Source organism: Lingula anatina, chromosome 8 (genome assembly GCF_051362555.1).
Source record: "Lingula anatina isolate TDL-2025a chromosome 8, LinAna3.0, whole genome shotgun sequence".
In the NCBI taxonomy this organism is placed as follows: Eukaryota; Metazoa; Brachiopoda; class Lingulata; order Lingulida; family Lingulidae; genus Lingula; species Lingula anatina.
This window is the reverse complement of record NC_141774.1, coordinates 16,413,709-16,435,016: the sequence shown is the minus strand read 5'-3', so window position 1 is coordinate 16,435,016 and position 21,308 is coordinate 16,413,709. Positions and strand designations below refer to the sequence as shown.

At 34.4% G+C, this 21,308-nt stretch overlaps 2 protein-coding genes across 3 annotated transcripts; one reads left to right on the top strand and one right to left on the bottom strand.

Moving 5' to 3' along the window:
• Positions 1 to 78: 78 nt before the first annotated feature.
• On the bottom strand, positions 79 to 12,938 carry LOC106161401 (proton-coupled zinc antiporter SLC30A2). 2 transcript variants are annotated; one of them, XM_013538350.3, is made up of 9 exons: positions 12,672 to 12,938; positions 6,843 to 6,904; positions 4,728 to 4,841; positions 4,053 to 4,199; positions 3,477 to 3,630; positions 2,808 to 3,087; positions 2,542 to 2,647; positions 1,943 to 2,077; positions 79 to 1,412 (listed from the first exon to the last, which is right to left on the bottom strand). In XM_013538350.3, the coding sequence occupies exons 1-9, from the start codon at positions 12,854 to 12,856 to the stop codon at positions 1,264 to 1,266; spliced, it is 1,332 nt and encodes a 443-aa protein (XP_013393804.2). In that variant the 5' UTR covers positions 12,857 to 12,938; the 3' UTR covers positions 79 to 1,263. The 2 variants fall into 2 exon arrangements, with proteins under 2 accessions (XP_013393804.2, XP_013393812.2); XM_013538358.3 differs by lacking the exon at positions 12,672 to 12,938 and adding an exon at positions 8,439 to 8,525.
• Positions 12,939 to 13,155: 217 nt separating this feature from the next.
• Positions 13,156 to 20,787, top strand: LOC106155286 (ras-related GTP-binding protein C). The gene is made up of 9 exons (XM_013530032.3): positions 13,156 to 13,230; positions 14,341 to 14,489; positions 15,238 to 15,332; positions 15,657 to 15,790; positions 16,327 to 16,526; positions 16,844 to 16,958; positions 17,410 to 17,552; positions 17,960 to 18,108; positions 18,775 to 20,787. The coding sequence occupies exons 1-9, from the start codon at positions 13,228 to 13,230 to the stop codon at positions 18,936 to 18,938; spliced, it is 1,152 nt and encodes a 383-aa protein (XP_013385486.1). The 5' UTR covers positions 13,156 to 13,227; the 3' UTR covers positions 18,939 to 20,787.
• The last annotated feature ends 521 nt before the right edge of the window (positions 20,788 to 21,308 follow it).

The following is a 21,308-nucleotide window of genomic DNA, read 5'->3' as shown; positions in this document are numbered from 1 at the left end:
ATTTCCTAAATGTTGATTTGTTCCAAATATTCATTGAGGATATAACGAAAAACAAAAACAATAAAACTCAATAAAGCATTATTTTAACCATTTTATTCCTGTATATATGTACAGTTCAATATTAACAGTATGTGCAGTTCATAACATATGGTACGTTATTATACATATAAAAAAGATAAATGTTATGCTAATAGCCTGTCTCCAAAATATATAATGCATATCAATAACATATGTCAGTGATAATATCACATGTAAATATTGCAATATCTTTTAAATCAATAACAACTGTTTTTCAATTAAATTGGCAAACTGATTATTATGTGATTATTGAGTTTAAATACAAATAGTTAAATATATCACCAAAGTTTTTCATTATCCATGACCAATTATGATCCACAAATCCGTAAAATTCTGTCCTTCTTTTATGAAAGTGAATAGAAAACTAGTACTCAGTACTGGACTATAGAGTCAAAGGGGCCATTCAGAAAAGATGATCAGAGTACTAACTGATCTGCCGACTAAATATGGCAGACCCCAGTTCAAAAGCGATACATGATTATCTCCCCGCCTCTACACACGGGGTCTAGCATTTAAACCCCAGAGCCAAGATTTAATCCATTTAATGGCATATGTGGAGGCGGGGAGACCATCGAGAATCAGCGGCATCACTTCTGAAGTGGGGTCGGCCATATTTAGTTGGCGAATCAGTTAGTACTCGGATCATCTATTCTGAATGGCCCCTATCTCTAATGAGGTGAGACTACAGAACTAGAACTGAAAACTGGATTTATCAAAGTTCAATGAGCAGTATGGTGTGGTATACCTTGGTACTTGAGGGTGAGGGAATCATGGAATGCGGATTGCTCAGTTTGTTCATCTTTTACTGGAAGTCAATACGGCATATCACTTCAGTGGTTCTGTGACAAAGAGAGGCCATTTTGTCTCCATGTGATCTGGTCGTCTGCTGGTGAAAATACAACCCCATTTCCACAACATAAAGAAGGTCTTCATCCTGAGTGTAACTTAAGATGCCTATTCCTGATAAAATCTTGATGACCCCCCCCCCCAAAAAAAAAAAAAAAAAATTGCACGGGTCACTCTCTTGTGCCAACTGAGTTCCATTAGAGTCATGATTTTGCCTAATAAAATTTGGATCAATCCAAAGAAAATGCATGTCATCTGATCTGAGTTCACTTCAGTCTGTCTGGATTTCATCAAAAAACTTGATCAAACCAAAAAAAAAGCGTGTCATTTAAGCTAAGTTTAGTCAGAGTCAGGGTCTTGACACTGCGAGCAGTCGTCCATGTCGTCTTGGTACGCCTCCACCTGTACCGTGGGCTCCTGTATGCCCATTTGCTGTATGAGCAACGATGACTGACGCAGGACTGTCTCATAGTCAGTTTGTTTTAAATCTGAAAAAAAAAAAAAAAAATTAAAAAAATGAAAGAAGATGCACAGTTTAAAATTGCAATTTTTGGTTAAATATTTTGGACGTTAATTGGTGTAACTGCTAAATAGGAAGAATTTATAAATATGAAAATAAATGGAAGCAGTAGATATACTGTAACTTTATTTCTTTAGAGTTTGTCCAACTTTAAATAAAAGCAGAATATATCTTTATTAAAAGACTGACACAGCTCACATAGTCTTCTTCTTTGAGATGTAAAAATAATTGAAAAAGAAGATACTCTGTTATAATTTTAATGTGCTTGTATTTTATTTCAAACTGATCAAAATTTAAGGATGAAAAATGCCAAAGAGGCACTTATCTAGAATCAAAAGGAAGCAGCAAACATACGGTAAAATATTCCTTTTTATTCAAAGTTGTTAAGAATCTTTGAACCTTAATTTGTGAACTTGCCAAAGTGGTATACAAATTTTTTTCTGATCAAATTCAAATTTGTAGGTTACTTTCTTATTGTCAATACTAAGTGTCTATTACCTATAGCTATATGAACTGCTAGGGCAAGCTTTGATGTGGTTAAAGACCATATTCGTAGATTATGCACCTCCCTGGCTCCGGGGATTTCTAGAAAACTCTGCTTTACAGCCTTAAAGTCAATATTTCTTGGAGTTGCTGGAATAATGAAAGAAATCCTGCAATGGTTGTGTTTTGTTATTTTTTTCAAATCATAGACAGTTTAATGTTCTTTTTCAAATTTTCAATCATTTTTTGACAATTTACAAGGCTAATGAGTATCTTTAAGAAAGAAACCTTAAGTATTATTTCAGACAAAGCATGCACCTCACATAAACTTCTGCCTGTATGGTAAGAGTTGAGTAGACCCAATCAGAATCAAAGCTTATCAACTGTCACACCTAACACATTATTTACAATGCATCACACCTTACACATGACTGCTCAGTAAGACACTGTAACACAGAGAAAGTCTTGTATTTACAATTATATTTTCTCTGACATGTTGAAGAAAATAAAGCACTTGTAAAAAAAAATGGAATCAAAATCTTTTTAATAAAATGGTTTAAAGCCCACAGAAGAAGAAAAGGCTGAAGCTGAGCTGGTGTAAAGCCTCCACTAACCTTCCATTAAAACATACACTGCATCTTTCATCACTGATATAGTTGTGAACAAAACCAGAACTGAAAACAGGAAAGTGCAAATGGGATCTGCTATCTTCCATTCAGGCTGGAAATGAAAAAAAAAAAAAAAAATAGAAGTTAAGACACTGTGATCATTGTCACAAAAAAATAAATAATTAAAAATAAGTAAATATGAACCTAGCCAATGGAATCCTAAATCGGGAAAATTTCAAACTTGCTTCATAGTCAACTGAAAAATATCCTACCTTAAAATATATAATATAAGAAGCTATCAAAACACCAATGCTCTGCAGAAGGTCTCCGAGGACATGTATAAATGCTGCTCTGACGTTAATATTTTCATCATGTGAGTGACTGTGTTGACTCCTATATTCAACTGGCGAGTTGGACAAATCAGACTCTGAGTCGCCATCATTGATGCTATGGCTATGAATGGTGTGGGAGTGTGACAAGGATTCCGTGGAAGAGTGCGAGTGTGACATGCCGCCATGACTGTGTCCGTGTCCACCTAGTGTTAATCCCAGACTAGAAAAAAAAAGAAGTCTCTGGTTTAAACTTTTTAGACCATTCATTCTAACAGATCTTCTAGTGCAACGCAAAATAAAATATTCCAATAATGAAATCTAAAGAGAATTGCAAAATAGGCTAAAACTGCTACCAAGTAATTCTATTGGTCTGCTGGTCCACATAGTATGTTTGAAAAATCCTTGATGTCAATCAAAATAAGTATGATTCGTACATCATTTATTATTAAAATCAGTTGTCTTGCCAAATCAAGGTATCATGGTAAGTATAATTATCATGGTAAGTTTCATTTCACATTCTTCTTCTAATAATATCACACAAATCCATCACAAAATGCCATATCAATTTTGACACAACAAATTTGCCCCGTCCACCAGCTTATGACCTACATCAAGTTGACTGCCACGCCCACTCCTGCCGTGATCAACATGACCTTGGCATCTATATCGTAGTCCTCATGGATACACCTCTGAATGGCCAGGTATACAAGTACTCCTGTTACTATCCATATCATCAGCACTGATACAACAGCCCCCATCACCTCTGGAAATAGGTCAAGTTATGCAAATAGGTCACTCATGTAATTAGGTCAAATATGAATTCGAAATGGGTCATGTTATGGAAATAAGTCGATCATAGAATACTGCCAAATGTGAAAATATGTGAAGTTGCAGAAATGTAAAGATTTATAAGCTTGAAAATCCTTGAGGTCAATCATAAAAAACATGATCCCAACATTTATTATTAAGATCTGTTGTCTTGCCAAATCATGTAAATAGGTTAAAAAAAGGTCATAAAATTAAGTCAAGTTATCAAACTAGGTCAACTACGAAATAGACAAACATGAAAGAATTAATCCTGTCTTCATATGAATGGTAAAAACTGAGAGAAATTCAAACTTCTCTTAAAGAGAAATTTGCTTTTTAAGAGAGAAAGAGAATAATATTGAATAAAGCTAGTATTACCTGCTCTATACCATCCGAAACTCATCTTTTTGGTCGCAGGTCGAGATGAAATGTACAACGCAAACAAACTGATCATGAAGCTGGCGAAGTCCGTCATCATGTGGGAGGCGTCAGTCATGATAGCAAGACTACCAGCTAGAGCGCCACCTATGGAGAGAATAATTCTTTAGACCTCTGACAAGGTAAAAAGGCAATATTTTTTTTAAATATTAGGAGGTCTGGATTCAGCTGAAATTCTAATCACTTCTTTCCCCCTTAAAGAACAGTCATTGCAAAAAAAAAAAAAAAATCAAAATTTGCAAAGAACAATTTGATATAAACAGATAAATAAATGCAGAGGAAAACATTACATCTTTGAAGGTGGAGGTTAAAATAATTTCACAACCACAACACTCATAAAAAAATTTGTGTATTTACTAGAACACTAATGAGCTCTCAAATCAAAAAAATTTAACATATACTTGAATCAGACACTTTATTTTCAGGTCAACATTTTTCTTTGCTTTTTTTTCTTCTTACTTCTTGTACATGTTAATTTCTCATCAACCATTTGAAATACATAGGATAAAATGAGATTACAGGAAATCACGCAGTTCCTTCATTTTCAATTTTTTTATCATATTTGTCTTTCCTTCTTCTTTTCCAACCCTAAAGCTTAGGGCATTAAAATCTCACCCACAACTTCTCCAATGGTAAAAGCGAGACACAGCACGCTTGCCATAATTAGCTTTCTTCGCGCCCTACGATCCACCTCATTGGCCGTTCTGAACTTGTTATGGCAGTGGCTTCCTATAAAATAAGGAATGGAGAAACAAACTTGCTACACCAATGGCCATGCACCAGTATAACATAGCATGGAAAAACAACCATGTACTTCAAATAATGGAAAGAAAATCAAATCAATACAATAACATACACTGATAAAGAAATGGATAGATCACAGTTAAATAATAAGAAGGCAATGTTTAGTAAATAATGAACAAAGGCAAATAAATCCTGTAAACTGTACATTATTTGTATCGACACCACAAGACCTAACACCTTCCACATGCATAATTCCAAAAATCTGAAAAGGATAAGTTTGTAATAGTGGTACTTTGAAAAAGGATTTTTGACTTTTAGAGCAAACAACTTGCATTTATGAATAAGCAACAGATGCAGTAGCTCAGTATCTATTTATGACAAACATGTACAAAAGAAAGAAAGCTTGAGTGTCACAAATTAATTTCAAATTAATACTTGACTCTTATCAAAGCTTGAGTGTTATAAAAACTAAAAAAAAGTTGAAGTGTAACGACAAGCTATGTTTGATACATATTATCCAATAAATACTATTTTAGCTACAGAGAAATAACATTAATTTTATTTTTCTCTTTTTTTTTTCAAAAAAAAATGCAAATTGTTGGAAACAATGATGCTGGATAAGCCCCAGAAAATGTGTGGGACTCAGTCATTATATACATGTTAATATGAAGTTAAATGAATAAGGGGGCATTATTTATTTATTGGCTGCAGGCCTGACTAGATTCTATTTACCAGAACAGACTAACATCAAAAGATTCATCATAAACAAGGCCATAAAGTATGTTAAGGTTAATCATAGAATAAGAAAATAAAAATAATACTAAAAATTAATCATAAAAAAGACTATTACAGAATAAAATCAAAACTTAATATTATTATTTAAACATAAAATATAGTTTTTAAATAGTAAAATCAGAAAGTTAATAAAAAATAAATACCCCTAAAAAACATCAAAAAGTTAATCATAAAATAAGGACACAAAAGAGTAATGTCACATACTTTATAAAAGATACTTTTAAGGTTTTAACAGAGTAATTTCAGAGAGTTAAAAATTAAATAAACCCTTAAAGATTATCATCAAAAAGTTAATCATAAAACATAAAAAGAGTAAAATTAATATCAAATAGTCCATCACAAAACAAGTCCCTAATGGAGTACTAGTAGTATCAAATAGTTAATCATTCCTAAAAAAGTGCTGACTGCTACTATTGACAACAATCTGTTTTGCTTCATTTTTTTGGGGGGAAATATTGTACGTACTACAGCATGCGAAGCAACTAATCCTGCTAATACATCTAGCGTAGAATGCAATATGCATCTTTGAGAGCGAAAGGTGTTCACTGACAGAACTGGTCACCTAACAATACAATACGGGAGAAAGGAATGACAGTACAAATAATAATAATAATAATAATAATGATCTATTTAACACTAATACTTTAAGTTATATTGAGACCTGTCATTAACTTTTTTTTTTTTTTTTTGAAGCACTGCAAAATATTTTTTGTAAGATGAAAAAGAGACTTTTGATAATTTGTTATCAATGTGACAATGACTTCCTGTAAATATAATGGCAACTTTTTAATTATGTGCCAGAATAACTTTTACTGCTTGTAGTATACACTTTATTTTTTATCAAGCTAGTTTTCATTAAAAAAATGTGACATCAAAAATAAATTGTTTGGTTTAAACATATCAAGAAAAAACTTTACAACCTAAGTAGTCTAATAATTCACAAAAAAATTTATCACAATCCAAACACGAGTCCATATACAAATTAAAACAATTCAATAATTTGACTTCAGCTTCTTATGCTAATCATCTTATATTCCACTTCAGATATTCATAAGATATTCAGTGCAGGGGGTCATGACTTCACATTAAAATATTTATGGCCCCTTTTCCACAGACACTTTCAACTAAATCAGTGGATCAATTAGTCCTTGGATCATCTGTTCTGAATTTATAATTTAAGAGAATTCTTACCTTTGGCCTGAGGAGGCATCTCTGGCTCTGTAGGAATTTGCTGGTACGGCGCCCCATAGTTCCTAGCATGAAAAATCGTTGTTAAATTTTACAGATATTGAATTAAGGATAGTAGGAGTGGACAGAGAGAGAAACCAGATTGAAATGAATGGAAGTCATTAAATGTGAAAATCAGAGTGCTGAATGTGTGTATGTGTATGAGGTGTGTTAAACAGTATATTTCTCAGGGAGAGAGAGAGAGAGAGAGAGAGAGAGAAAGAGAGAGAGAGAGAGAGAGAAAGTCTGGCAGCCAGACATGTATTTTGCTTATTTTCATGTTATATCTTCACCATCAAACACACTTATCAATTATGTGTGTGGGCAACACTATATTATCACAAAGACTATACAATAAAACAGCACAGATGTGTCTTTTAAATCACCACCTTCCTCCGTTAACCAGCATGCCTGACTATATCATTATAACCATGTTTGTGTTAGAGAACTCACCTAATGAGGTAATTATATCAGTAATAATTTATAACATGAGGACCTTTTCTGAAGGATTTACAGACAAATCTGTCTCACAAAAGTTCAGAAAATTTGGGGGTTTGTTCATGTAGCTTCTGTCAATAAATTTTAGCTTTCTACTACCTGTCTTATATGTAATTTTAAATAAATAAATAAATAAATAAATGAATAAATAAATAACCTTTTAAACCTTTTTAGCCCTTTTTACTAAGAATATCTTGGCCCAAATCATGGAGCAAACACAGAAACTGAACAGAGATAAAAGTTTACTGCGCCCTCTTTGATTTCACTGGCATATGGCTAAGGGGTAGAGGCGAAGTAAATTTTCCATAATATTTCAACACTTTTTCTTCAATCACCAAGATAGATGTACGTATATAGACATACCCAACAACTTGAAAAAATCTTAATTACAATCTATGAACCTGTTTTTGAGTTCTAATTTTCTCGCTTAATTACTGTCAAAAGTGAAATTTCCCAGACTGTATATTACTATAATACATAACCTGCATAAACATTACGTTTTTGAGACACTGCGACCACGTTGACTGCACAAAACGTACTCCAGCAATATGTTACAATGAGCTGAACTTTTTTGCCACTGAATATTATGTCTATGTTACATGAATTCTTCATTATTCTATTGGACTTCCAAAGTTACAATGAGATGACACAATGTTTCCTCATCACACTAACCTGTGTTGAATCATATTATTTTACCATCTAAAATAACTTTTTAAGTCAAATATATACTTATATACATTATCTGACCTGAGCGTATAAATTCCTTAGTTAAGAGATTTATCACAGATGAATATTTCCATCCTATGACAACACATATACTCATATTGTCAATATAAACTGAACATTATCGTCACTCTAACATCTAATCATACTTCTACAATCTAAAATATCTTATAAGTACTAGTAAATACTAATATACATTACCTGAACAGCACATCTAATTTCCTTAGTTAAGAGACTTATCACAGATGAATATTCCCATCCTATGACAAAACTTAAACCCATATTATCAATACAAACTCAACATTATCGCCTCATATTTAAACTTAGAATAATACCTACTTCAAATAGACAGTAACTGCCTCGGCTCGCTTACAATTCATACAAAAGCAGCAGTGAAGAGAGAGAGAGAGAAATAAATCTGATCCAACTGAAACAGAGCACCAGATGCCAGAACCATCATCTTGCCAATCCTTTTGTGGTTGCCATGCTCATTAAATACTCAGAACCCTGATATAGTATTTATTACTTAAGCGGCACTTTTGTGTGAATCAGAATCATATCATGCTCCATTTTATCAATTGTTCCATTTGAGTTGATCTGAATTCGTTAATATGAGAAAAAAAAAAAAAAAGAGACAGAGAGAGAGTGTAAAAAAGGGAGGTCTAACATTTTCAAAATCTGTCCAATAGTCACTTAATTGTCTCACGGCTTATTCCCAATGATACTATAAATGAAAATGGCATTGGTGGATGGGCCAAGCACTACAGATTTATCCAAAACTGAACAAGGCCAAAAAATTGTACAAACAAAGTAAATTGTTTCTTAACAGTTTAAACACTTTTTTTACCAATGAGGCATAATGTTTTGACTTCTCTTTAGAAAAGATTCACTTTTGTACCATCACTTTACAAAAAAAAAAAAATGAAAATATATTTTCCTGAAGACCAAAACAGTCAGAGTTAACAAATGGGACAAAATTTCAACATGATTGTTGGGGGGTTAAACAGACCAAATTGCACAAGACTATATAAAAACAGTATCACACAAACTTCTGATAACAATATTATTTTTTAGGATACTCATTTTAATAGTGAAGGTTTTGTATTGTTATGCCAAATTGCTACTGTCACATCAGGCCAAAGAGACCATTCCCACAGATATTTAGATCAATCTATCCCCCTGGGGAGTCTCACTAGATTGCTGTCAAGTTAACTGGCTTAAATGTCTGTCCTACCTACTAAAAGCTGTAAGTGGGTAATTAATTTTCTTGCGCACAGGGCTAACAGCAATTTAGCGTGAACCCCCAGGGAATTATGTCAATCCAGATGGATCGATCTAAATCTATGGGAACCCAGTCTAAGGGACCATTCACAATGAATTTTGTCGACTTAGCTTACGCACACTAAGTCCACGGGGACTCACGCTGAATGCAATCAGAATAACAGGGCTCCTTATCTCGAAAGGTTCGCTATGTTGCGCACGTTCGTTAGTGTCTTGATTCCATAACCAATTCTATTTCGCGATACAGGGCCATGGAATCGAGACACTTGCGCACGTGCGCAACATAGCAACCTTTCGAGATATGGAGCCCAGATCACTTAGTAGCATGCCTATGCCTGACATTGTGTAGAACAGAAAAAGCTGGTGATTATATGAGGTGCGTTAGTAAAAACTTTTGTGAGCAGGCCCTTACAAGAAGCAGAGCCACCAATATGACCTTCAATCAATCGTAAAAAGAATTAGATAAGTATTTTCAGCTTATCTTATCATATGTAAGGACATGCCCTACATTTTCTTGAATAATTATGATTTATTAAAATGAACATGGTACAATAGAACATAACTGTATAGGATTTAATGGAACATGAAATGCACATAATTTTGTAATTTATTTAAAAGAGCACGGCCTCCAAGAGATCTGATGCCTGTAATTATACACATTCCGTACATAAAACATGCTTGCAGACCTGGAAACTGCTGCTGAACATGTTGACTTCATAACAATTCAGTTGATGTAATAATGACAACATTTCTATTATAATGACAAGAACAAATATGACATGAACAACTATCAATTCAGAGTTTTTTGTGTGTGTGTGTATTTTTTTATTTATTTATTTTTTTTTTGTGTAAGCTGAAATCACAATGGAGCTGATCTCCTCTTGCACTTTTTTAACACAGCTTACTAGTACACAAGTGTGCATGATATATTGCACACAAACACATTGCTAAACACAAATGTGCCCACCCTTACACATGCACGCACCCATGCACGCACACACACACACACACAAACACACACACAAAATCTGTTCCTTTGCTTACAGAAATGGATATTTTTCCTCAACTTGATAACAACTAACAACCATTACACAAATGCTTGGATTATGTATGTATATTTTCTTATTTTGACTGAGGACTTTTTAAGAAGCTGAGTTAAAACATACAATTGTCAAAATGAATTCTTTTCTAATATAAAATAATAAGAATAAGAATAATACATAGAAGGTGAAGAAGTCAGGGTACTATTAAGTTTTTCCTGCACTTTAACCTTCTGTGCATCATTGGTTAATAAATAAACACAAGCTGGGGCCTCCCATGACCCTTTCTGCATGCTTAATGGCGTTTTCTTCAAACTACTAGTATATGGAATCATTAATAATAGAAATAGAATAAAAAGGTTTTATCCTGTGAAAGGTCATGTCCTATGAAGGTGAACTTTGCAGAAATTTCCAGAAAGGTATTGATTGGGGGGTGCAGATCGTCCAAAATTACCACCTGTAATTTCCTACAAAATTTTAGGGAGTCCATGCCATCTGTTTAAAAAAATTCATAAGCTGTCTTTGAAAAAATAGGCCATCCAGTGATGCTGTTGGTCGACCAAATGATGACTGAAGAGTTTGTTAGGAAAAGCCTTGCTGAGAGGTAAATGTTCTAGGCTAAACACAAGCATAGAAAATATACACCAATGACTTCAGGTCATATATTATGTGAAAGGAAATGTTGAAATATTTTGCTACTTTAAAAAAAAATTATTAGTGAATTTTCAGAGACATTTATAACCATGTGGCTAATGATTAAACATGAAAGATATACTAGTTGGCATATATGTATTAATGAAATTATGTACACAAATTGATAACTAGTACTGTCCTAGTTTTTAAAATTAATCATGGTTGATAAAAAGCTAAATATCAACCAAAGATAGCAAAAATATATATATCTATCAGGTATTAATCTTATAAAATGAGGTCAATCTTTATAAAACAAAACCTCTGATTTCATCGTTAGTGATCTTAACTGATTTACTTTGATGTTAATTATTTCTAATTTTACAATTATTTCTTGCTTTTCAATTTTTGGTTGCACGTTATCAAAAAATAAATAAATAAATGAAATGCCAAATGTAACATATCTGATATACCGGTATCTCAAACTGATTAAAACACAAGATCACAGTCATAATGAGAAAAGCAGATTGTTCTCATATTTATCTTTGAGCCAACTTAATAGCTTTTATGAAAATTGGCCAATAATCAAGCAACTTCACACATAGTCAATTATAACAAATCTGTTGCATTTTGAATAATAGAAGATGTACACTGTCATGCCTCAGCTATCTTCGGCATGAATAAAACAATTTTGAAACTGACTTTTCTACCTTCAGTTCCAAAAGACTGTGAACAGCTGACACTAACAAAAACTCTTTGACTGATTACATACATATACTTTAAAAAATGCAATAATTGCTACAGATATTAAGTTACAGTTAAAATGAACTATAAAACCAACACTGTCACATTTATTTTGAACTTTAAACAAATAAGTAAAGCTATTGATAATACTGGCAATTAATAATACAGTAATTATAAGTACTCAATACATACAAATAAATACACAAATTGGATGTAAAATATTCTTTAAAAAAGCATTTCATTTTCCTCCATTTTCATTCCATATGTTTGTTTGTTTGTTTGTTTGTTTTTTTTTTTTTCAAGCACAATGAAAGCACAAGCACTCTGACTCATTTTCCTACCCATAAAAAATACCAGTATCTCATATCATCAGCTGACTAGGTAATGAAATTGTCTGCATATTTAACAGAATCTGTCCATACCAAAGTCACAGTTTTATAACCAATTCATTAATAACAGAGTGATTGTGCAAATTCTTTTATCTTTCCATCAGCAACAATAAAATAACTTGTAAAAAGTTCACCATTAAAGTTGAGTGTCACTTTCCTCCAGGAAGTTTTCGTGTCAAGGTGGCAAAGTTTATATTATAACATCCCATGCATATTCTCGTCTTATATTTCCATTTCCTAAAAGTTTTTACTGCACTAAAATACAAAACGCGTCTTCCAGGGCGTTTTAGTGTCAAGGAGTGAGCGAAGTGGCAAAGATATATGATGGGGTGTATTTATTTAAATCCCATATTTTGTCTAAAATCTCTGTTCCCAAAAAGCTTAAACTGCGATTTTGATACAAAATATGCCTGTAAAAGTTCCTGCAGAAGTTTTTAATTCAAAATAAATATTTTTTAAAAAATAAAAGTAAATGCGGAAGTTGTCACCTTGAGCCCGCCTCCGCCAGAAGTCGGGCGACAGGATTCCCTGGCTGTGGGACGGAGGTACCGAGCAACAGTGGGGTGCCTTCGTTCGCCGCTTCCGACTCATCGTGGATAAGAGACATGGACGCACAGCGGTGTCGGGACCCTGGCCGGGGTCTTCCTAGCCTCGGTGAGCCGTGTTCCGGCATTTTGGGCGAGCAAACCGAAAGTTTATTTAATTATAAGCCTCACTTCAAGTTCATCGCTTGTTTACCCTCGTGCCAAAGTGAAATGAGGTCAAGTTGTTTGAATGGGTAAAAAGATAACCTCTGATGCTATGACGTTAAAAATGTTATATTTCTTTGCAGCAGGGAATTTTCATTGTTTTTTGATACTATGAAACAAATCTGTTCTTTTTACCTTTGCTCTATAGAGCGTATTTGTAGCATGCAATTTTGAATCAAGTCCTTAAGTCATAAAAATATGTATCTGTATAACCTGATTTCAGGTGCATCGGCACAAAATTAATACCTATTTTCTCGCGTCACATGACAGAGGCGGATGAGTGCAGATAATAAAAATGGTGAGTTTTAGCTTTAATAAGTGACCGATAGCTATTCAAGGAGGGTAATCGCTTCATTCAGTTCTTAAAGTTCAATATTTTGGTGTTAAATTAGGTTATTTTTGTTTATAATCGGATTCTTATGGCCCAATATCGGGGGCAGTTTTCATGGACGTGCTTTGCATTTTATGCCCATGGTCATAGTATTCTTTGAGTGTGACTAATGTTTGTTGTTTTGTTGTTGTTGTTTCTCACAAAGTGTGCAGTTTGATAGTCCTCGAAGACAATTCAAAATACGTCCTCCATTTTATCAATTAAGGTCATCAATAGGAAAACAATCAGATTTCCTTGTAACCATTTAATTTTTTTAAAATTTAAAAATACATATTATCTCACCTTTATATTTCACTCTAGGAATGTTTTTTTTCCAGTGCATTATCTTAGAATTAGAATTATCATCATAGCATATTTAGAACATTTTCACTCCCCACCTTTTATCTTTTACATTACATATACAAATAGACTGTCAGTCTATTTACATTGCACCTTGTACCATGGTGACTTGGGGCATTTATAGCTCAGTGTCAACTTACATGTGTCTCACTACATCCAAAGTCCAGTTATTAATGTACCATAGTTGCTTTTTATGGTTACCTTACAGGTACAAAATATTGTTAACTTTGAGATGTTGTAAAACCGCTTAGAAACAGAGAGAGATAAGCTTCACATATGGAAATGCACATGCACACACATACATACATACATATACGTGCACACACACATACATATACGTGCACACACACATACATATACGTACACACACATACATATACGTGCACACACACATACATCCATATACACATGCACACACACATACATATACGTGCACACACACATATACACATACATATACGTGCACACACACACATACATCCACATACACATGCACACACACACTACACATCCACATACACATGCACACACACACACACATCCACATACACATGCACACACACACACACACATACATATACGTGCACACACACACACACATACATATGCTAAGAAGCCCCAGTGTTTTTGTATGTTTGGTTAAGGGTAACATTGATAAATTCATATTTCCACTTTCAGTCCTATGACGATGAGGATGGGTATGGCTATAGTGTAGTCGGCTCATTTCCTAAAGATTTTGGCTATGGCCCCGATGACACAGACAGTGATGCCGTCGGCATTGTGCCCACGGAAAATAAACCAAGAATTTTACTTATGGGACTACGGAGGTGAAGTTTATTTTTGTTCTATAAAGCAGGTTTATATGTCATTGATTAAATCTTGTACGATTTCCTCCACTTCTGGCTTTTGGCTAATGAGCAATTTCTGCTACAGGTTTTATTAAGTGAAGACTGCATGAATGTTTTTATAGACCTGCTGATGTCCAGATTTGAAAAAAAAATAAAAATAAAAGCACTATTATATGACAGCATATAATAAATAAAAAGTGTAAGGGCACATGTTGGTTGGGTAAGAGTATATTGTGTAAGTTGTGACAACACATTGTTTCAGATGAGACCACCAGTTGCGTAAAATATGAACAGCAGTTTTTGAGAGTTTTAGTCTGGCTCAGTGTGTAATATATGACGAAACAAACTTGTGTTAAGTGTCTTGATCATACATTGTGTTAGATGTGACAGTACATTGTGTTAGATGTGACAGTATATTGTGTTAGATGTGACAGTATATTGTGTAAGGTGTGACAGCACATTGTGTTAGATGTGACAGCACATTGTGTTAGATGTGACAGTATATTGTGTTAGATGTGACAGTACATTGTGTTAGATGTGACAGTATATTGTGTTAGATGTGACAGTGTCTTGTGTTAGATGTGACAGCACATTGTGTTAGATGTGACAGTTTTTTTAGCAATATGACTTTTGCCCTGGCACATTGTGTGTTGGTTAAGTTAATGTGCTCTGTCTCATCACCCTCACTTAATCCACTCTATCACAATCATGATCTTGTCTCTTGCAGGAGTGGGAAGTCCTCCATTCAGAAGGTTGTATTCCACAAAATGTCTCCAAATGAGACTTTATTCCTAGAGAGCACTAACAAAATTGTAAAAGATGGTAGGTTGTTCTTCCATCTCTCTCTCTCTCCCTCTCTCTCTCTCTCTCTCTCTCTCTCTCTCGATGCTATGATGCCTTCATCAGTACTTCACATGTCTCTCTCCATTTCATTGAAGTACATGAAACAGCTTAAAATTTACACATTGTTAGTTTTTATTATTGTACCTAGAAAATCAATATATATATACAGACAGAAAAGCAACACGACACAAATATAACTCTCACTGTTACTTTCCCTAACTGAGTTAATTACTAGTTCTAATGATCCTGAAGACTGTGGTATTCTGCTAAGGTATATCCTGATAAATTCTAATTGTTTTCCAGATATATCAAATAGTTCCTTTGTGCAATTCCAAATCTGGGACTTTCCTGGACAGATTGATTTTTTTGATCCCACATTCGACTCCGAGATGATCTTTGGAGGGACGGGAGCTCTGATCTTCGTAATTGATGCTCAGGTAATTGGGACACCATGCAAATAATTGATGAATAGATGGCTGGGAGAGTGTGCAGATATGTTGCTGGTTTTACTAAGAAAGTTAAGGCACAAGTTGGTTGGAACTTAAGACTAGATGTTGACCTAATTTGACCCATGCTGATTTAGTGGCTCACTCTATTAAGGACATTAGCCTTGCTTTACAGAGAGAAAGAAATTGCAAATGTTAAAGATGGACATTTCAGCTTGTTTATTATAGTCGTCTATTTGCTAACAAGCAGAGATTATTAAGGCATAACTAAATCCTGTTGGCAGTTTGTGTTTGTTTTAATACAAAAAAAAAATTAAAAAAAAAAAAAGAAACATAAAAAGATTTTTTGGAGACAAATAAAAAGTTCACCTCAGAAAAAGTAAAAAAAAAAACAGTACAATGTTTTATTTACTCTACTATAAAAGAGAGATTTCTTGTAAGGTGTAAAAGTATTTGTATCTGAAATGAACATAAACCAATCAATTGCAATGTTTCATTAACTGCTGCCCTGGTTTCATCTACTGCAGGATGACTACATGGAGGCACTGGCTAAGCTCCACATGACAGTGACCAGAGCCTACAAAGTAAACCCAGATATCAAGTTTGAGGTGTTCATTCACAAAGTAGATGGGTTATCTGATGATCACAAGATAGAGACACAGAGAGATATTCATCAACGGGCGAACGATGATCTGGCTGATGCGGGGCTGGAAAATTTACATTTAAGGTAGAGTTGCGATTTTGTTTTTCATGAATTTAAATTAGCTTGAGATTTCATACTGTCAATATCCTTATCTTAAATTAATCGAATTTAGAATTTCATTAAATTTTTTGTTATATTTATATTTGTAAGGCACTGCATAATGTAAGTTAATCTCCTTTCGAAATTTTTTCTTTAAACGAAAAATATTCACGTTAAGATCTTTTACAGTACATTTCAGCTTTTTGAACATGTGGTTATGTAGTGCATTTGTTACATCCAATGCATGTATGTTAATAGATTTTTTTATTCTGTGGCTTAAATAAATTTTTTTTATATTCCAGTTTTTACTTGACAAGTATATACGACCACTCCATATTTGAGGCATTCAGTAAAGTGGTGCAGAAACTTATCCCACAGTTGCCGATACTGGAGAACTTGCTCAACATTCTCATTTCTGTGAGTATTTTATTGTAACTCGGCCACATTTAACCATCATGTTAATGTCCAATACATAGATTATTAAATTGTCTTCCAGATATGTCAAATAGTTCTTTTGTGCAATTTCAAATTGTGACTTATCTGGACAGGTTCAATGACGCAACTAACACTGTAACAGCCAACACAATGTCACACCTAACACACTGTCACACCTGACACAATGTCACATCTAACACACTGTCACACCTAACACACTGTCAAGCCCAACACTATGTAACATCTAACGCACTTTTGCATTTAATCAACCATTGCACTAAACTCACTATAAAACCAAACATACTGACACATCTAATTTTTTCTCACTTTAAACACTTTTGCATCTGAGTCAACTCAATGGTTTTGGTACATGACTTTTTATATTATGGCATTTTCATAAAAATAAAAAAATGAAAATTTTTCATACTTCCAGAACTCTGGTATTGAGAAAGCTTTCCTGTTTGATGTCGTAAGCAAGATCTACATTGCCACGGACAGTTCTCCAGTGGACATGCAGAGTTACGAGTTGTGTTGTGACATGTTAGACGTAGTCATTGACATTTCATGTATATATGGGTAAGAAAACTTTGGATGTGAATGTCATAGGGGTTGCAAAAAAAATTCATCATCTGCAAACCTCTGCACGGAAACACCCATTTCTGCAAGCATGCACAAATGCATGCATGCGTGCGCACGTGCACACACACACACACACACTCAAATTGTAATGGACAATTTATGTATATATAAAGTTTTGATCTAACACCAGGACCAATTTTTGTTATGAGGTGCTCCTAATTCACTCTATCAAGAGAACTCTGAAGTAGCATTATGAATTTTGCTTTGGATAAAAGACCAGAAAATATGCCCCACTCCTTCTTCTTCTCAATCCACTAGATTCACCAGTGTGTGATTTGTAATTTTAAGACTTAAAATCTTAGACAAAGTGATAATAGTTTTAATGTTAGTAATGATAATTCCAGCATGGGTGAGGATCCCGAGGCCAACCCATTTGACAAGGAGTCTTCCTCCCTTATTAAGTTGAACAATGCCACGGTGTTGTACCTGAGAGAGGTGAACAAATACCTGGCACTGGTTTGTATACTGAGAGAGGATAGCTTTGAAAAACAGGGTGAGTATTGGGGGGGGAGGGGTTAGAGAAGACAGCTTTGAGAAACAGGGTGAGTATTGGGGGGGGGGGGGGGGTTAGAGAGGACAGCTTTGAAAAACAGGGTGAGTATGGGGGGGGGGGCAATTTTGGGAAACAGGGTGAGTAGGGAGGCATCTTTGAGAAACAGGGTGAGTATTGGGGGGGGGGGTTAGAGAAGACAGCTTTGAGAAACAGGGTGAGTATGGGGGGGGTTATAGAAGATGGCTTTGAGAAACAGGGTGAAGAGGGGGGCATCTTTGAGAAATAGGGTGGATGGGGGGTTAGGGAGGAACGCTTTGAGAAACAGGGTGAGTATGGGGGGCAATTTTGGGAAACAGGGTGAGTAGGGAGCATCTTTGAGAAACAGGGTGAGTAGGGGTATTTCACCATATATATATATTTGAAGAAAAGCTGCATGAGACCTCTTTTTGTTGACATTTCAAATATCATAGACTACAGCAGCAGCATTGTGTTTAAAAAGATTTTTGGAAAATTCAACTTAGTTAATTAGTGTTTTGACGATATTTCAAATTTCACACAATAATTTTATCCCACACCAGCTTAATCTCCTTTCCGTGCCTAAAATAGATATTTTCCATAAAATCTCTCCATTATTTTTATTATACATTCTTTTCCTTAACATTACAGGTATAATAGACTACAACTTCCATTGTTTTCGCCAAGCCATTCAGGAGGTGTTTGAAGTACGAACCAAAGCCACAACACAACAGCACGGCGCTGCCGCCATGAACTCCACGGCCATGTTACAAGACTCGATGCAAAGTAATGGAATATCAGAAAGACCCCACTGAGATATACAGGAAAAATATGGATGGCAAAATAAATGCCACCGACTTAGTTGAATGAATGAGAGTTTCTGGATATCGAAGAGTTAAATGAAAGAATTTGACAGGAAGATAATGGAATTGTTCATGAAAAAGATCTCGCGGAGATAGAAGAGTCTGTTTACAGAAAGAAATCAGATTATATGTAAAAGAAATATTACCATGTTAAACAGACATATCCTGTGATACATGGAATTGCCTGAGAGAGAGAGAATGAGTAAGACAGAAACCTTGCTGATGTAGGAGAAATACTTTTTACTGCAGTATATGGAATTGCATATGAAACATATTGCAGATAAAGAAGAGGTGCATCACTGAAATCTGATAAATTTGGTGTATGAGCGAGATCTTACAGTTGTACAACAAACATTTTGTGATAAGTGAAAACGTGTATGAAAGAGATCTTGCAGATAAAGAAAAAATGCATCCAGAGAGAACTGTCTATGGCAGAGATCTACACAGGTAGAGGAGAGATGATTCACTGTAGTAGAGTGAATTATTTATATCAGAGAAATCCAAATAAAGCATGAAAATGACTGGGAAAAGTTTTCCAAGTTTTAAGGACTCCACAAAAATAAGCCAGAAAACACAGGTCAAGTTGGATCCTGTAGGTGGTAGAGTAGATGATTCATGCCATAAGAGAGAGAAATTCTGTGTCTGCGATATATAAAAAAACTCCGTGTCCACTCTATAATTCTATACTGTGTAGTAAAAGTGGCACAAGTTCTATGTAGAAATATGATTTTTGCAGTTATAAAATTGTGTATCTGAAAGTTTGATAATTTTTGCCCATTGAAAAAGTCCTGTAATTATAAAAGGGAAGGATTGAGATCTTTAATGTGGAAAAGAGTTATGTTCGAAAAATCTCACCAGCTATACATGTGCTGGAGTTCTCTGACGTCGTGTGATAGTTTGAAAACATACAGAGAAAACTGTACGATGATATAGTTACAAGTAAGACTGAAATGAATTTAATTAAAGAAAGATTTTTAATGAAAGAATATTATAAGATCAAGTTATGTAATTGTTTGAGTATTATTCTAGACTAGTAGAGGTGGTATGTAAATGTGCATGGAAAAAAATGGAATAAAAATGAAGAGATCCATCATAGATAAGAAACAATATTCTCGTAGAAAAACTTGAGTTTTATATGGAGAATACTATGGAGATGAATATAATTGCTGTCCACATTACACTTCAGTGTGCTAGTTTGCTTCAACTGAAGCTGAAAAACAAAAACTATTATAATTTATATAATTATTTCTTTATTTTTCTTCATTTTATTGAGCTCTTCCTTGTCATTTCATTTCAAGCACGAGTAATAACTGATAGATTATTGTCAATTTCTTGTATTATTGAAGATAATATTTTTCTTCAGATTTCTTTCTGATGAATCCAATTTTGTACAGTATCCAATGGAAATTGTCTGAGATAGCCAAAAGTCTCGCGAGACTGGGCAAAGTCTCGCGACTTATTTATGATAATGTATACCCACCTTTGTATTTTGATGTAGCATATTAAAACGATGGTTTGGCAGGAACGGCAGAAGTTTGTACGTGTGCTGTTCTCTTTGTAAATAATACGACCAATGTGATTGGCTAATTCGTCCAGTTTTTTTTTCCTCCTTGTGTGGTAACTGGTGATTGGATGTGGGCCATATGATGTTAAATGTGTCATTATTATTATTGAAAACGTATCTAACTATATAGTTTTATGCATACATGTATATTAAATCAAAACATTATGTAAACAATTTTAATATTGCACATGTATCAGAAATTTATGTATGCTATAATATTTTGAAATTTAAAACGTCTTTAGCGTTGTTATGTTATGTTATGTTATGCGTGTGTAGAGCTGTAGTTTGCAGGCAAACCCATTTTGCAACCAAGCATTTTTCTAAGTCACTGAATCGGTTTGGAGAAGAGAGCTATAAGTAGGCTAGAGATGGGGTTACTGGAACATTAACGCCATGCACCGAATCGGGGGCGGGGGTGTAAGGAACTTGCTACTTCTTCGAATTGAAAAACCTATAATCAGGAAATTACGACGGTCTTTAAGAAATTATATACGACTAAGGGGGTTTCCGGGGGAGGATTTTTTTTCACATTGACCTTGACAAGCCATTAATTGGACAACTATTTGGTCTACGGTCCTCAATTTATGTACGGGTTTCATCATTACACGCCGATGTCTCTTATTGATTTGAAGGTCAAAGGTCAAGAACATTAAGGAATTTCTTGTCCGACCAATAAACAAAGAATTATTTTCTCTCTTGGGGGACATCTGTGTTCGACAAACACTTCTTCACAAAGCTTGTTTTGACTTTCCAAACAG

Bases quoted from the DNA above. Each gene is read 5' to 3' on its own strand.
- LOC106155286 (XM_013530032.3), top strand. The intron at 15,333-15,656 runs GTAGGTTGTTCT...ATTGTTTTCCAG, and splicing joins TAACAAAATTGTAAAAGATG to ATATATCAAATAGTTCCTTT. The intron at 16,959-17,409 runs GTGAGTATTTTA...TCATACTTCCAG, and splicing joins TGCTCAACATTCTCATTTCT to AACTCTGGTATTGAGAAAGC.
- LOC106161401 (XM_013538350.3), bottom strand. From the start codon at position 12,856: ATGCCGGAACACGGCTCACCGAGGCTAGGAAGACCCCGGCCAGGGTCC. The intron at 3,631-4,052 runs GTAATACTAGCT...ACCTATTTCCAG, and splicing joins TTTCGGATGGTATAGAGCAG to AGGTGATGGGGGCTGTTGTA. The intron at 3,088-3,476 runs GTAGGTCATAAG...TTTTTTTTCTAG, and splicing joins GGCGTGGCAGTCAACTTGAT to TCTGGGATTAACACTAGGTG.